This window comes from Athene noctua, chromosome 14 (assembly GCF_965140245.1).
Source record: "Athene noctua chromosome 14, bAthNoc1.hap1.1, whole genome shotgun sequence".
In the NCBI taxonomy this organism is placed as follows: Eukaryota; Metazoa; Chordata; class Aves; order Strigiformes; family Strigidae; genus Athene; species Athene noctua.
The window spans coordinates 20,815,085-20,832,612 of record NC_134050.1 but is presented as its reverse complement, the minus strand read 5'-3'; the positions used below and the strand labels follow the sequence as shown (position 1 = coordinate 20,832,612).

At 37.9% G+C, this 17,528-nt stretch overlaps 1 protein-coding gene across 4 annotated transcripts in view; it reads right to left on the bottom strand.

Moving 5' to 3' along the window:
- Nucleotides 1-1,648: 1,648 nt before the first annotated feature.
- The window catches only part of PPP6R3 (protein phosphatase 6 regulatory subunit 3), a 70,930-nt gene continuing 55,050 nt past the window's right edge, over nucleotides 1,649-17,528 (bottom strand). For 2 of the 4 annotated variants that reach the window (XM_074918448.1, XM_074918450.1), the window contains exons 22-27: nucleotides 16,967-17,120; nucleotides 16,009-16,115; nucleotides 14,908-15,058; nucleotides 12,225-12,242; nucleotides 11,792-11,914; nucleotides 1,649-8,197 (exon numbers count right to left, since the gene is read on the bottom strand). In XM_074918448.1, the coding sequence (XP_074774549.1) occupies nucleotides 8,146-8,197; nucleotides 11,792-11,914; nucleotides 12,225-12,242; nucleotides 14,908-15,058; nucleotides 16,009-16,115; nucleotides 16,967-17,120 (605 nt within the window). In that variant the 3' untranslated portion in view covers nucleotides 1,649-8,145. The remainder of the gene's footprint in view (nucleotides 8,198-11,791; nucleotides 11,915-12,224; nucleotides 12,243-14,907; nucleotides 15,059-16,008; nucleotides 16,116-16,966; nucleotides 17,121-17,528) is intronic. The other 2 variants (XM_074918449.1, XM_074918452.1) reach the window with 1 other exon arrangement.

Genomic DNA, 17,528 nt, shown 5'->3' with positions numbered 1-17,528 from the left:
GATCTCTGCAGTGTCATATGGGTTCATTCTACCTTTGCACAGTTCCAAATCTTATTCCATGAGACATCAAGCAAAAAAGAATGCCAATACTGCTAGGATTCTTAAAGGATAGAAAGCAAGAGCTACTCATACTGTAAAAATAATTCAAAGCTGGATCATTTATCTGTCACCCTGTTTGTAATTGTTGTCTGAGTGTAGAAAAAACCCACATTCTAGCAGTGTTCCTTTTCCTTAAATTCTGAAAGAAATTATCCTGATGATAAAGCTCTCAGACAAAAGGGATACAAGTCTCTTATAAAGAGTATTAGGCCGTATTGACATAGTTTCTGCTCTCTTCTTCACTTCTTAGAGTAAGAGCAGTTTGTTACAAAGTTCAAGTACTATATATGCAGTATAGCTACTGCAGCGTTTCATCAATTCCATCCACAGCCACTACAGAAGCTGCTATGGCAGCAGAAAGCAGTGAGAAAACCTTACAGATATATTCAGTAAGCTAAAGACCTAATAAATGCATGTCTGCTTAGTAGTAAACATCATTACCTTTATTTTCCTCAACAGAAAAGCTGTAGCTAATAGAAAAGCTTATGCTTACTTTTGAGTTTCTAAAACATTCTTACAGGTTTGTAGCATACATCAAGGCCATACATTGTTTATTTAAAAAAAAAAAAATCATTCTTGCCCCATTACCCTTTCTGACCTGAGGTTAAAAAAAGCTTTTTTTGTTATGAGAACATACAGTGAAGACTGTCAAAGGTAGCAGTATTCAAGCAGAAACATGCTGTATTATTAGCCTCTATCTTTTGTCAGATGTAAGTGAAGACTGAATCTTCAGCCCTCATAGCAAGTCTAGACAGAATAACTAAGACAATTGATGTCAATACAAAAGCAATAACCTTGTTATTTTTGTCTAGCAGCAATCATTTGCATTTCTGAATGTTCACATTCCAATGGGTCAATTTCAGTGCATGTAATCCTCAGCCCACACCACCTGACTTCCTATCAACAACTTAATCAGACGATTCAGTTACTATGCATCCCACTTCTTTCTAGTGCAACTCACAACTTCATCTTTTTCCCCTCATGATTAACTTGACAGAGGCATCATGGCCACAAACTAGTTGAAAAAAAATCCTCCCAGGAGCACAAGGCCATTCAGAGGTTCTTGTTGACAGCAGTCCATTATTTTGCAAGCAGTTAGCCCACTAGAAATATTTAACCTTCTTTTTCTAGCCCACTTAAATGTTGCTATGACCAAAAAGAGAAACAAGGGCTCGCTTGAGATTAAGAACTCCAAATCCCCTCCCCTCGCCCTCAAAGCTTAACTTCATCATTTATCTGCTTTATTTCTTTGCAGACAGCATCTTGACATGTGCAATAGAGATCATCTTTCCATTTGACTGTTGCCCACCTATAACCTTTTGGTGGCAGATTTTTCACATTTGTGAACATGAAGAATTTCTTGCTCCTAATAAACGTTTCAGTGTAACTGGGTGATCTAGTTTCTGTATGAATCTGCCACACCACCCCAACACTGCTTGAACATAGTCTATGCTTCCTCATGACATAAAAGGATGTTGGAGAATAGCTCAGATGAAAGAGCACCAAGCACCCTCATATGCAAACTCAAGCTTAATGTAACCATTAACCTGCAAGTAGTTTTACAATTAAAACCTTTTTTCTGAGATACTCCACTGTACCTGATACTTGGAGACTCCCACTAGGTATGCCTTACCATATGAACAAAGCTTTGTCCAGAGCCAAGTCACCTCCAAAGATCTTTCTGTGCAGCCTGCTCAGCTCAGACACTGGGATGGCTGAGGGCAGGAGGTCCTGCATGCACTATCTTGCAGCCACTGTTCTCTGGACTTAATGCAAAGTCAAGGGCAATTTGTTCCCCCAGCAGAGATCTGTAAGCTCCTAATGAAGAGCAGATAACCACCCAGGTGACATTACTTCCTTTGGACTGTTTTCAGGATGCATTAGACCCCCTTAGAGCAGCTGGAGGCTTGTTCCACCACATCAGACACCCCACCTTTCTCAAACAGGGCATTATGATGGTCTGCATCTGTGCAACACCAAATTCAAAGCTGCAGTCAACTTGTCACTGTGCTCTTGAGGACAGTACTGATGACAATTGCTGAAACAGATAGATTTCACCATTATATTAAGAAGAATTTAATGCAGTATGCAGAAGCATAGCCGTTAATAGATTAACAGCATCAGTACAAGTTTACAGATGAACCACTTCTGGCCGAAGCAGACAGTGTTGATTCAATAATCACAAATACAAATTCTTGCCTCTGTTTCTGGGAAGCTATAAACATATCAGCCAAAAGGCTTAAATATATCAAGTAGTTGGACTATGAGAAAAGCAGAGTAACCTTTGACAGAAGTTGAAGTTGGCCTCAAGAAGCCAGAGGCACTGGTTCCTCCTCCTGTCAAATTACACTGGTAGTGTCTACACATGCAGAGACAGAAGCCTAAAAATATTTTATATTTAGTGAAGTGCTTCAGAATGGGCTGTACCATATGCTCAAGTACCTCCTCCTTCCTAAAATTCTACAGTTCAGTATGTTTAGGAAATGTACCGTGCACACTGCAGCTAGTCATGTCAAGAAGAAAATATCTCCCAGCTGTTGATGTGTGCACACACAAGTGTGCATCTATATATATTTATACAGCGTAGTTAAAAAATATCTTAAGTGCTTGGACATAACAATCAACATGAATTATGTATGAATCATGTAAATAACACACTTGAAAATTTAGTTATCAGGAAGTCACCCACCTCTTCCCAACTTCAGATTTGTCTCTATAGTACGTCAAACTACACATGCACAGTGTTTTAAAAAGCACTGCATACTTCCTCAGCCCTTTTATGTTTTCAAACCACTCCTGAAGTGACTACAGAGAAAGAATAGGACCCCTGTAGTCCCATGAACATCATACAATTCCTAGTTACTACCTTTCCTCACTTGAATGCTGGCTGATCAATACGCACGCTCCACTATGGCTCACTGCAAAGCAGAACTCTTCTTATTTGAAAGCACCCCTCAGAACGATGGTGTAGGGAAGAACAACCCTTGCTAACAAATACAGCACTAACAGGAAGTGTTTCTATAAAGATATAGCAGGAAAGGTGCTCTGGAGAACTTCAACAGAAAAGAGGTCACGTGAATTTCAGCAGTCAGCAGGCTTATTTTAGTAATTTTGTGCCACTGCCTGCTACAAGAACCAGTAGAAGACAGTCAACACTTTGTATCTTTCATCTGAGAAAACATCAAAGAAGGGTTTTCCAAACACTTAATTCTGCTTGGTGTAAGGGAAAGCAGATTTTACTTGCAATGTATGCAGTCATGCTTCAGTGCTCTGGCAAAAGAACCAGGTTAATACATTGCTTAAGATGAAATTGTGACCACCTTAGGCAGGTAATTGGTGTAGATAGGAGAGGAAGGGAAGAACCCCCCCACCCTCTTAAGATAGATGAGAAGAGTAACACAGAGTTCAAAAGCAGTCTCAACAGATCTATAACGGGTCCACATTCCATCCGAAAAAATGAAGAGGGTGTATCTCTATTATGCCCTTGAGGATCAACCACCGATCTACCTAATTATCATCCACAGACTGAAGTAGTGAGACAACCAGATAAACTACCTGAAAAAATGGGTGTTGACTCATGAGATATGAGTGATAAAGTCTGCTCAAAACCAGCTTGGCAAGATTTGGTTTCCTTACTCTGGATGACTGTATGCCAGCAGACAATCACAATCTAAATTAGTTTTCAGAATCCATGTTTTGAGAGGCAGAGAATATAAATCACAGGAAAGCACCCACACCACTCAGAAGAGATCCAGAATGAGAAGGGAGAACACTCCTTCTGAAGAAAGTCCTAGAATCAGAATTACAGTACTTCAGCTAAGGCCAGAAAGCTGAACTAAAGGGAATCCTAACTCATTTTGCAAGGTACTTACCAATTCAGAGCTGATAAAAATGCAGAAAATGTTCCCCTCTCCAATGGAAAAAGATGCACCAAACACTAAGCCCAGAATCATCTACGAGAAATTCTGAAAGATACTACTAGCAAAACACAGTGTAAAGTTCAGTTCTTGTTATTGCTTCAGCTTGTGGCAGAAGAGTAAGAAGCACACACCAACCTCCCTGTGATCCCATTAAAAGAAGTGTAATTACAAGTCATTAACCAACACTAAGCACAGGGCAAACCACAGGCTTGGAACAATTTGAACCAGAAAGCCAAGCCAGGTTTGAGTAAGTCCAAAAGATTTCATGAATTGTCTTAGCTAAATCAGGCAGGAAGATGCCTCTTTTTATGCCAAGAGTATTTTTTGTTTTACTTTTATTGCCTTAGTCTTCCTCCATGCTGTAACCTTACATATTCAAACAATAATGGAACAGAAGAATACCAAATCCTTACCTGTTAGGAAGTAAGATGCAGAAACTAAAAGACAGAAGTTCAGAACATAAAAGGCTTGTTGCCACTGCATGAACTTCCATTTTCCATCCTGGTTTGGGAAACAACACAGACACTTTTATAATGAAACCTGAAGCACTTATACTACACTGGAGAAAGCACTATTTATTCTGAGACAGTCAGAAGTGATTGTTTAAGTATATTAATAGAGCCATCAGTTATATACAATAAATACTTCCTGATAGAACTGTGTTAAGAAGGATGTCAGAAAACAACACAATCTCCAAGTAAATTAAAGCTAATTTGAACAGGAAGATAAGTTTATAATGAACTATAGTAACAATGTGATTAATCTTCCTCATAAGTCTTTTGTAACTTCTCAGTGGATTTCACACAAAGAATGAATGTCACAGCAAGTTTCCACGAGTATGCAGATGACAATACAGAACTCACTGTTTTCAAGAGGTAGATACAGGGCTTAACAGGAGCAAAAAGGTACATTTCACTGAAGAGCATAGTCACACTGGGTTGCATTTGCAAGGATATAATGAGATTGTGTCAACTATCCTGTTGTCTTCTCAGCAACTACATGTCAACTCACTGAACAGGGGGAATGCTTGCTTAATTAACAATAACAACAATAATGTTAGTTAAGACAATGGCTACACTTCTACTTAAACGGAATAATCTTGATATAAAATCCAATACAAGGCTTACACTTAAAAATAACGGTTTCGCTGGTCAAGAAGGCATGATTCATCCACTCTGCTACATAACTGAGACACAGGTCTGAAGAGGCAACGAGCTGTTGCATACACTGCTGATCTAGCCAATTCTGCAACACTCTGGCTTGAGTAAAAATCATTTACCAGAGAAGTCCTGAGCATTAAGTCCACTGCCCTTCGATATCAACTGACATGAGTATTCTCAGTTTCAAGTGACTGACCCTTTAGCAATTTCAAAGAGCACAGTGAAATATGGCCAATGCATGTATTCAGTACAAGCCATTCAAAGCAGGCTTATTTCATCCTAGCTGCTGCTGCTGAATACACTGCACAAAGGTATTAGACTTCAGTACATCTCACAAATGTATTAAAATATCTTTTAATAAAGAAGACTCAAGTTCCATTGCATGCAAGTCAAATTTGATTAAACAGGTTGGGTAACAGCCATTGAGAAGAACTCTCCAAGTATGTTCAAACTCTCCTAAGCCCATATGAACAGCATAAGGCATTGGTAAAAGATGGCAAAAGGTGTGTGGGGGTGTACACACACCCATACACCCCCAAAAACACACCTCCGAAGCTTGCCCTTCAAGTTCAGGATTCGTTGTACAAGTAATATAGTTAGTGGGTTAAACACACCCTACACCTTCTCAGAACAAGCTCACACTACATCAAATCCAGGTTAAATCCCAGGTTTTACTCCCCTTCCACACAAGCTGTTAAAACTAACAATAGATGCAATAGTAAGGAAGAACCCTCAAAGACCACTGGAATCAACATTAGGTAAGCCAACCCTAGTTTACCTTTACTGCACCCTTTAATTAGAAGGTGAGCTACACTGAAGGGTGAACTCCACTCACCACCACTTCTCACACCTCCACTCAGCTGATACTGCCTATTGGGAACAGAGGGAAGGGGAACAAAATACTCTTTTTCTTTTCAGTTCTGAGCTCAGTAGGAACTGGATGGTGGACTGATACAGCAGTTTATTAACATCAGGAAGGACAACATACTAGAAGACATTGCTGAACTGCAGGCAACAGGGCTTGAAATACTGATTTGCTGCCAGTATCTCCACTTTTCATGGCTATGTAGCTAGTTAATTCAACTTAACAAGAGACAAATAGCTCCACTAGAAAGGATAAAAGTTTTGACACTTAAAAGAAATAAACTTCTGTAAGACAACACACCGCTCTTCTGTATTTGGAATTTCTACTTGGATTGCAATTCATGTGTTGAGATGAGTGGCTCTGTTTACAAAACTGCTTGTTCAATAACAGATCAGAAAGTGATAAAGGGACAACTGCCAACCTTAAAGCTGATATACAAAGCATTTTTGGTCAAGCTGATCTGGAAGTAATTCTGAACTGAAGAATTAGAAACTGACTGGATTCCATCACTTACAAAGTACAAATAAAATGGCAACCATAGTTACCAACTCCACCAACAGTACTGTGGTTTTTGTGCCCTCAATATTGACACAACTGATCAGTTTGTAACAACCTGCAATGACGCGTGCCACTGAAATTTGCTGTAGAAAATGCAAGAGAGGAAGCAATAAGGGCAATGCCATTATACATATGTGAGGTTTTTTTTTATTTCTGTATGCAATGTAATGTTTAGGCACGTTGCTTAGGACGCCTTCTAAAATAAATCATTGGCCATTGTTTAGAGTATCCTTTTGGCTTTAAATACTGGTCGAGAAAACAAAGGATGTAAAAAATAAATGAATATAAGTATTACAGAAACAAAAATGGATCTAAAAGTGCAGGAGGTGAAGTACTTTAACCCTTTCACCAGACAATGTGGCAATATACAATATATTGCTTCTGTTTGTTTGAGAAGGCTGTTGGAATTTTACACTGACATAGAAAATTATAAATTACACAGAATTAGTTTCCATAATCACTATATATATATACACAAACCAGTTGTGAAAAAACTGGTTTAGAACATACAAATGAAAGCCTCACACAGATCAGTACAGTGAAAGTAACAATTAACATGCTCTGCTGCCAAAATTTGTATTAAAAACACTATATACTTTTAAAATGCATGTACTGTAATTACATTAGCAGCACAAGCATTTCATTTACTTGACTTGTCTAAAAGGATTATAGCGTTTTAAATACGCAGATTGTTCTGAAATGTTCCATTGTATAATGCTTGGTATTAAACTAAATCTTGGTGAATGGGTTAAAAGGCAGGTGAATCACTTAAACACAACAAGCCATGTGCACTTCAAATATTCTAGTGTTTCACCTGTAAGGTATTGTTTCAAGCAAATAAGACTTAACAGAACATATGGCTTTACAGTAACATCAATTTGTCAACTAAGTTTAGCAATAAATACTTAAAATCTCTACCAATAGACTTACATTTTTGATCTGTTTTAAACAATACAGAAAACAATTACCAATTAAAAACCTGTGGTAAAATGTTGAACACCAAAAAAAATCTTATTTAAATCACTTTTGTAAGCTAAAACAACCAAAATAACATTTATAGGGCATTTCAGTTTCAGAAGAAACATGAATTCATTTTCTTTTCTTTTTACAAGGTGAAAAATGTATGAAAACTGCTAAATACTTTGGTCACACTAATCGTCAAATAGTTATGTCTCAAATACATTAGATTTGTGTATTCACTTTTTTATAAAACTATTCTTACAGCCATTTTAACTATAGTAACACTACTGTCATCATTACATGGGTAGCAGGATCTTATTTCACAGGCCACCCATTATTTAGAACAATACAATATAAACATACGCAAAAATTATTGGTATTTCTCAATGTGCAATATTTTTACACTTATGAATTTCTGTACAATGTCTTAAAATCTAGAATATAAATGTTGCTGGTCCTGATCCCTTGCGAAATTAGTGCAGCAGTGACTGGCTTCAACAGGCTCTAGATGAAATCCTCAAGAAACACTCAAACACCTGGGTATCAGTTCATTTTCTTCAGCCAAGGTAGTAGACATCACATATCATACAGGGCCATTAACAGATGCCTCTCCTAAATGGGTGTGTTGATCAGTCCTAAGAGGCCAAAAAAAGATGTAAGTATACACGAAACAAGAAGGGTTGAAAACAAATTCAGGCAGGTAGAAAAAAGATACCCCCAAAACAACCACCCCACATTACGTGTAGCATGACTCCTGAGTTGAAGAGAGGAAACACAAGCTAATAACATGTCCATCCCATTTATTTTCTGGACTCCAGTATTTCTGGAGTCCTTATTGCTTAATTAAGCATAGCACTTTAACTGAGCACACCACTGAAGAGTGTTTGATCTTTATTAACTGAGTGAAGTGATCTCTAGAGATGTGATATCTCCTCAAGAGAATCGCTAATAAAAAGCACATTTGTGATATTTCTCTGAATTTTATTCTGTGAGGGTAAAGTGTATACCAGGAGTATTTAAGGTTGCATCTGAAAGTAAGCAGTTAAGATACAAGAAAAACAGTGTCTTAAACTGCTTTAGTTACTAAGCCAATCTACAAACTGCCATTTCACACATTCTTTGAATATCAATTCAATTAGCATGAAGTCATGCGAATGCTTCTTTGAATGTCAGTCGGTTAACAGGAAGTATGGAAGAAAATAAGGAGCAAACCTGCAAAAGTGAAAACAGTTAACAGTACATACATTTCTAGATAAGTAGTTTAGTGTAAGTGTGGGCTCAATTGCTCCAGACTAACACAAAAAAAAAGATAGTTCAAATCAGCAGTGCAGGAGAACATTAAGAATTGCAAGCACCAACAGCCAAAAATCTCAACTTCCATTCAGTGCAAGTCTATTGAATACATTTGACAATTTCCCTTAAAGAATATAAATACAATTTGGAACTACACATGAGAAAAGTTACCTGTAACTCCTGTTCTCTGATGGTGTACATCACAGAGAAGCCACTCTTGGGTCCGTGCTCTACATGCACATGACCAGCAGGAGTCCCCTAGCTAAGTCTTTGGCTGCTAAACTCTAAAAACACTTTTTAAAAAAACATATGTACACATTAGACAAAAGACAGACAGCACTAGACAAAAAGTAAACACTTTTTAGAGAAACCTGGAAGGTAAGACACAAGTGCTGCATGGACAGGAAGTCTGGCAGTCCACACAGCAGTAAGTCACTTCTTAACCGGAAAAAATGTCCATGAGAGAACAGGGCTCCTAGCAGAGATTACTACTGCTGGCCACCAGCCAAAGACCTACCTAGGGGACTCCTCCCACTAGTCATACATGCATGGAGCCCCAAAAGCACAATTACATTTATCTTTATATTTATACTGCACTCATACGAGGATCTGCTGTGACAGCCACCTTTAGAGAAAGTACTGAGCTTTGCTGAAGCCAGCTGGACTCAATGGAAGGAGTTCCTTGAGATTTCCTGCAACTCCACAGCAATCCAGCCAACTGCTAGCTCTGAGAGCCCTCTGTTGGTTTAGACAGGCATCTTTACTCAAAAGGCAAATCACCCAATACCCAAAGACTTCTCCCATACAGTTTAATGCTAATCAGCATTAAAAACATTGTCTTGATAAAAACCAGTACCTCCAAATAAAGAAGGGATCATGAAAGACAATTTCTGGGTTTCCCACTTCAAGTATACAAGGTTGTTTTTTTTCTGATTAGAATCCACTTTTTGATTAAATTTACAGCACTTTATGCAGAGTTCTGGCTTACAGGAAAAGGTAGCAGTGCTTTAGTGTAACACCCAGTACTGTAGGCGTAAGACATACTAGCTCATAAATCAAAAAAACAGAACCTGAATTTGTCAGACATGCTTGCATCTTTCTTAGTCTGTATACAGCATAATCAGAACACATAGTAGCATCCTGTGTTGTATGTAGAGCTATATTCTAAATCTTTCCTTACAAAAGCATTTCAATTTTGTCTTCACCAGGAAGCTAGATATACCATATAGCATCCACAGAGTCTTAAAAAGTTATTACTTCTTTCCCAGGATTTTTGTGAGAAATACCATGTTTTTCTACAATAGTTTAAAATCTATTAAAGTCAAGAAACACAACAGCTTTTAAACTACTAAAGCTAGTTAAATACTGATTCAGAAAAAATATGTGTGTATATTACATATTCTGAATTCTGATTTCCAGAACCATACCCCTGTTCATACTGCAAGGTAAAAGTGACTCTTAGAATTGATTTTAAGCAAAATCCTCTCTCCCTTCAGAGCATGCTCCTGTTCAGAACATCCTCAGCTCCCCAACACAGTGGTAGGATGCACAGCTCTGCCCCCCCCCCAGCCCTGCCCTACAAGAGGAGCAGAGCCTATGGATTAGTCAAGGTTTAGTAAATACACATTAAGGTTTTCCTTTTATGAAGGTTTTCTTTGAGATAGCACAGATTTTCTCCAGGCACCCCTGAATTACTTCTAAAACAAACAGCAACATACCATGCTTTGCCTTAACACCAATCAAGCCTGTGGGATTGTACCCAATGTTGAACAAGCTATTAGTTCTGCTAGGAAACCAGTAAACTCTTGCCTAAATATTAATTTTAAAGTACTTATGAACAACTAAGTTCCAGAGTAAGGTCTTCACTGAATACTACCTTCAAGGGTAGAAATCTTTTCATCTACTTTAAGTTCTTCTTTGTTTTAGGCTTTTAAGATAAAGATAAATCCTGCTCTGACTAAAGTCTAGAAACTAGCTCATATGTAACATCTGCATGAAACATTTCTAACATTTGGTGATTCATGTCACCCTATGTGCATTTGATTTTGGTGAATCCATACTAGACTTAAGAGCTGGTCCTGTGTTTCCATACCATTGTAACTTGGCAGTAAAAAAACCCCAAACAAACAAGTATTTCAATAGGAAATAAAACAGGAGAAATACTGTCAAATGCCTTTTTTTTTTTGAGAAAGCAATATTAACCTACAATTTGAGAAATAAATTTATACAAGAGCAGCTTTCTCTGGTGGTAGACCCCTCAGAATTGTATCTTGAATTACAATTCTCTAAAGCTGCACTAGTAGCCAAGCTGACAAAAATGTCTTTTCTTTCCTCCAATAAGTACGCTAAGCAATCCAGGCTGCTCCATATTTTAGACAAGTCTTATCTGAAACAAATTACTTAATGTACTTTGAAAAATCTTCTCCAAATCTACAAGTATTCAGATTAATGCCTGATGAAGACAAGGATGGAAATGACTGATTCACAATCAAACAAGCATGACTTAAGGCACTATTTCCTTTCCATACAGCTGCACGAGTAGACTCCCCCCAAACTATTCTGCAGTATAGAATACAGAATGAAAACGATGGTAGACTTATGTGTTTTCAGAGAAAAGTCAAACATATTCCCCTAATTGTTTTTTATCATAATTTTCCAATTCACTATTCTAATTTGATAACATATCACAAACCAGAATGGGAACATCTACAGGGCCCTGCAAGACAAACAGTACAAGGCAAATATATTTCTGACAACTCTAGAGTCTAGAATCAACAGAAAGTATAACTTGTGAGAATTTTATAAAATAGATGCAAGCACATGTTTAGACTGAGCTGATAACTAACAGGAATTCATTAATCTCTTTATATCAATCCTATCAGAAAAAAATGCAAACTGCTATTTAGAGGATTGAAAGCATTCTTGAACACAATTACCTCTGCTCTGGACTGCTGTTAGGAGGCTGCAGAGCTGAAGGAGCCTCTTCTGCAACCTCTGCATTCTCTTCTACTACATATTTACACGAAGCATCCTGCGAGGTAGACAATCTTCCTTCCTCACTTAAAAAAAAGGAAAGAGTTATTTAATTTTTCTTACAGGGAAATTGCAGGCAACAGGAGAAAATTGGGAGACAGGTCCATATTTCACATGCAAATGGATTTTAAGTTATGATTGCAACATGAAGATCAAGCACATGGCTCTAGACTTTACAAACAGCTAATAATGCACCAGTGTTTATGTGCATTAAAACTTGACTGGATAAAAGGTCAGGAAATACAGTGATTACAAGTAAGATCAGAAAGGAAATGAGGAATGTGTGTGAAGTCTGAAGTGGTAGCAGTCACAGTCATGATCCTTTACTATACATACCGATAGGATTTCAACACTCTGAAGCCAGAAGTATGCACAAATGGAAGAAAGTATAAAAGAAATTCAAGATTCCCTCAAAAACTGGCATTAATAAAAGTCTGTCCATGAAACATATCAGCAGAATCATTAACTCATCACCATCTTTATTAAACTCCCTAATAACTCTGCAGTGAAATACAACGTATGGGTTATGCACCACGAAGACTGCAGCCCCACCTTTTTCATGAACTTGCTCTCAGAGATAAAAATCATAGTTCAGTAAAAAAGCAGTACACTCCCAGGAAGACATTACCATGTAACTAGGCAGCCTCAAAAGTTATTAGCAAACAAGTACTTGTGTTTTGCTTCTAAATCAAAGCTTTTCTGCCTTTATTCCACCTTCTCCCACCTCAGCCACACCATTACAAGTGCATAAATTACAAATTTGACCATATACCTGCAAGAGATAGTTATAAGGTAGCTCTGAAATAGACAATCTTATACCTCTGTGGCAACAAATCTATTTATGCAACAAGTCAGAAACATTTTAAAGCCGTTCTCCTCCGCTGATTTTTCTTCCTATCCTTACAGTTCTCCTTTCAGTGGATCCTTCAAATTCCAATGAATCCTCCTCTTTCCTTCCATGCCTCCTTTTATCTGCACAGCCTGTAAAAATAATTCTTTTGCATAGCAATCTCTCATTAAGTCTAGTTTTCTCCATCTGATCTCCCCATCTCATTTTCCTTGATACTCTTTGTATTTGTTCAAAATAAAATAGTTGTCACCATCAGAAATGGCCTATTTTTTTTTTTAAGGGGTAGTCTCTGCTATCATTCTTCCCTTCTCCATTTAGAACTAATTTCAGAAAGCACATTTTCATCCTTTGCAGCCTTCCACAAATTAAACTACTGTGCTTATTATAATGCTTCTCCTCCAACATTAATTTCAACATTATCAGTTTTCTGTTGGCAGAAACATATATAAAACTTGGCAAAGCGGATGCTTCCAGACCCAGGTACACAGGCCAGAGTAGGATCTCCTCTCACTACTCTAGTTGTCCCTTAATCTAGGCTTTTTTTCCAAGCATTGTTTTAGACATTATTTCAAATTAAATACTACTTTTCTCTCCCATTTGTTGCTTGGCATATTTAGAAGTTGGTTTAAAGACAGGCATGTGAGCACTGACTCAGTATGAGACGACACAACTCTACCACAGAATAGTGTCTGTATTCAAGACCTCACCTTTCAGCCTCCTTCTACATTTCCTTAATCTCTCCTTTCCAAATGAAGATCCCAGAGTTCCCATTGCCAGAGGTTTTCATGGGCAGAGTGCTAGATAATCTCATATGGGCTCCCTTTCCCACAAAAGGTTGGGCCAGATAATCTTCTGAGGTCCTTTCTGACCTGGGCAATTCTGTGATATTGCTTCCCTTTGTACCTCTGTGTCCTTTCACCTACAAGAATTGAAGTGCTCACTCCACAGCTCAAGCAGATAATTCCATGAAGGCTAGCAGGAACTGTCACCGCATGCTGCCTCCTTATGTTAGTCTTTGCATCAGTATCAGAAGTTACAGAACTTTAAAGTGTGTGTGAACTAAAGCAGTTTAAAGAGATGTGTAAAAACACCATGGATAACTAAATTCAACTGTAGACACATAACACAATAGGAGTGTAGACCATATAAAAGAGTTCCCCAAAATACAGAATAAACTGGAGAGTAGATGTATCACTTAAAGTTAGCACAGCACTATGGTTCCATGCCACAAAAGTCTGCACTGAGTCACAATCCTCCTCTAAACTGTTTTGGCTGAATCCCTCTAACAATGACATTTGATTTAAGCAGTGTGCAGCCATAAATGCTTCCTCCACAATACTGAAAAAGATCAATGTTAAGACATGTATCAAAAGAGGTTCGAGTTGTTGTTTATTGCTTCAATAACCAAAAGGATGGAAGCAAGAGTGACTGAAAGCTGTTACGTTTCAATTCCTGAACAATCAAAAATCTACCACCACTAAAAGCAAAGTTAGATGAATTTAAAAGAAGGGTTAGTAAGGACTAACACTGGGAAGTTTTTTTTACTGAAATGAACTGGGATTTTTTAAAGCAACTTTCAAGACATACGAACAATTGCTTATTAATATTTAAAGTGCGAATAGGGACAGATACCAGGAATTTTTTCTAAAAGAGAGCTGCATGCCAAAGTGCTAGTAGTATGTTCTGATTTGTCAAGATCAGGGTGGGGAGAAGGATGAGGGGGGCATGACACACCAGCTTCTATTAATAAAAATAAAACTATTTTTGCAGGTCAAGCTGTTTGTAGCCTCTGTTTCCCTACACAAAGATTTGATACTTATTCTATGTGCCACCTGCAGTCCAGAATGGATTTGACACCACCACCTATACCAGGAGTGATCACCCCAAATGTCTCCGAGTTACTCTCAAGAGCAGTGCCTGGCTGGCTTTCAACTTCTGTCCTCCATCCTCCTGGATGAGAGTCCAATCCAAATCTAACAGTATGTGCAAAATCTAAAAAGCTTAACTCTGACATGCAACTAACATGTTAAAAGATTAACTGCACATAAAATCTCACAATAACATGCATAAGGGTCAAAAGTTGTGTCAGTCTTCCACTAATAAGTTTCCAGTGCTTATAATAGTGCTTATGTTACAAGGGTGGGAAGACAAACAAACAGGTATGCTCACCTTTTGAAAACAGCTGTTTCAGTTTTAGCATCTACAGTAAGGCTCAGTGTCTCCTTCATGCTGCCATTCATTACTGTTTCAGTTACCTTGTCTGCATTTTCTGCATCATCCTCTCCATCTGAGCTGGCCTCCATAGCAACACTTCCTGGGGCTAGATATATAGAAGTCATTTAGTACATGGCTGGTTATGTTTCTATTTCATCAGCAAGAACACAAGCCAATATAACCAGAACACTATTTTTGCAGTTTCATATGCTTCCTGAATTCTTCCTTACAGAGAAAGTCACCTTTCTGCAACTCCCACTATACACATATATAGAGCATAAGTACTTCTTACAGATGGCTTAAGTCACATTCTGTAACTTTTTTTTTTTCTCCATTTTGCAAGCCACTTAGTGATTTAGATTTACAATGGTTACTGCAACATCTTTGGCTGAAGAGGACTCTTAGTAGGATTAGAGTGATGTATTATTTTTCTGTACAGCCAAATTCATTACACAAGCCCATGCAGGGCAAATTTGACAGTAAGTTTCCAAGTGCAGAGAAGCCTTTGGGAATTCCAGTTTCCCTGGACTTCTCATCTGCACTTCTTGTTCTGTCTGTTAGTAATATACACAAAAACATAATTCGCATGTTTTGCCTTCAACTAGTTCATACATGTAGAAGAAAGAATTAGTGTATGCACAGTGAAGGTAACTTGGAAAGGAGTAAGCAGGAAGGGGACATCTGAACACATTGAGGCTACTGGCCTACTGCCACATAGGAAAAGACCAGAGGCTATGACTCTGCTCTGGCATCAGCCCGGCTAACCAAGTGCTGGCACAGGTGGGATTCTCTAACAGAACACACTTAGCTGCTTTGTAATGATTTTCTGTTCATGATGTGCAGGATTTTTAGAGGTAACAGTAACACTGGCTCTTGTTTTAAATAGAAAACTATTTTTAATAGTCCAGTAATTCTTTGACAAGTCGTTTTCATTACTTGTCGTAACAGCAGCAGAGCCAGATGAGAGGTCTCTGGAAACCTAAAGTTCAGGGATGTCTTTCTCAGGTGACACTCTTAAAATCAATCTGTTAGCATTTCTGAATGCAGTGTGCTTACCCTCTAGCTGTGCTGGAAGAGCAGTTGCATTTGCACTCAAGGGATCAATTGGGTCTGTGTTTGTTTCCATTTCCACAGGAGAATTACTTCTTAAGGAATCTTTTGAGCTTCAAACACAAAGTTAAAAAAGCTTTAGAAACATTTCTGAGTAACAGAATAAAACAGAAATACAAACAAAAAGCATGAAACAATATAGTGGTTTATGCTGGAAAAATAATACTTTTATATCTGAGCTGTTTAATGCCCAGACAGACAACTGAGAGCCAGATGTATAAAAGGAAGAGTCTCCTGACTGCAGGAGAACTCAATTCTTGAATGAGAGTATTTGACAACTCAAAAATTTACATCTATATGATTAGGTACTTACACAGAGGACTTCAGTTATTTTTTTATCTAGAGTTCAAGCCAAGAAAGGAAATTCTATCTCAGGCATTCTCAAAATAGTGCAGAACTGCCTAAGCTAGATACCACAGCTGCATAACTGTGCAAGTTTAAAAAAAACCAAAACCAAATAAACAACAAAATCCAAAACCTCAAACCTATTTGTTTTATAACATCCATGAAACAGAATCATCGAGGTCTTACGACCTTTACATTCAACAGTTTACATTCCACCCTTCCTTCACTAGGTTCAGTCTACACTAAAAAAAAATAAACAACTTATTTCACAGCCAAATTACGGTCAGGGACCAATATTAAAGAACCCAAATATTCCTTAAAAACCCTCTAAAACAGTGACATACTAGGATCCACCCAGCTGCAAAAGCCTGCCATGAGGTAGATCATACAAAGACATTGTTACAAACACATGGGGCCCTTCAGACACTACACACCTTGTATTCCACCAGAACACTACCAACACAGGCTGAGGTAGAGATGGACACCCCAAAGAAACCAAATGGCAGCTGCCATTACATTTAGTAGTGAAGAACTTGCCCTGAATCGTTAACATTCTTACCTCAGAGAGGACGTGAACTCAGAAAAGGAAGCCCAGCCAGTTTCTTTTGCTGGCATAGGTTCTTCTGTACTCCACACATCAGACCCAACAGAATCCAGGTTGGCACCATGTGCAGTCTCCATGGGTACATCAAAGTTAGCTGACCAGTTTGGTGCTGAAAAATCATCAACAAGTTCATTAAGAACAAATTTAAATAAAGAACATGAACGCACATATGCCTAACACGCTGGTTCTCTATACGTAAATTCCAAAAGGAACAGCAACATTCATAACTAGACTTTAAAGCACATGCAGAAGAATCTCCTATATACTGTTGAAAAATGAATGCATTCCCCTAAATGGGAAATTCTGCTAATAAGGCAGAATTTGCAAAACAGTAACTCACAAGTATTCTGCTAAAAATCAATATAGCTTATCTGAAGAACAAAAACAATAAGCCATACTAAATCACAAGTATAATCCCACTCTAAACTAACATGAACATTTGTTACAGTTTTTCAAAACTAAATTTCTATAGCAATAATAAAAAAAAATCTTAAGACTTTTCATTCCTTTTTCACTT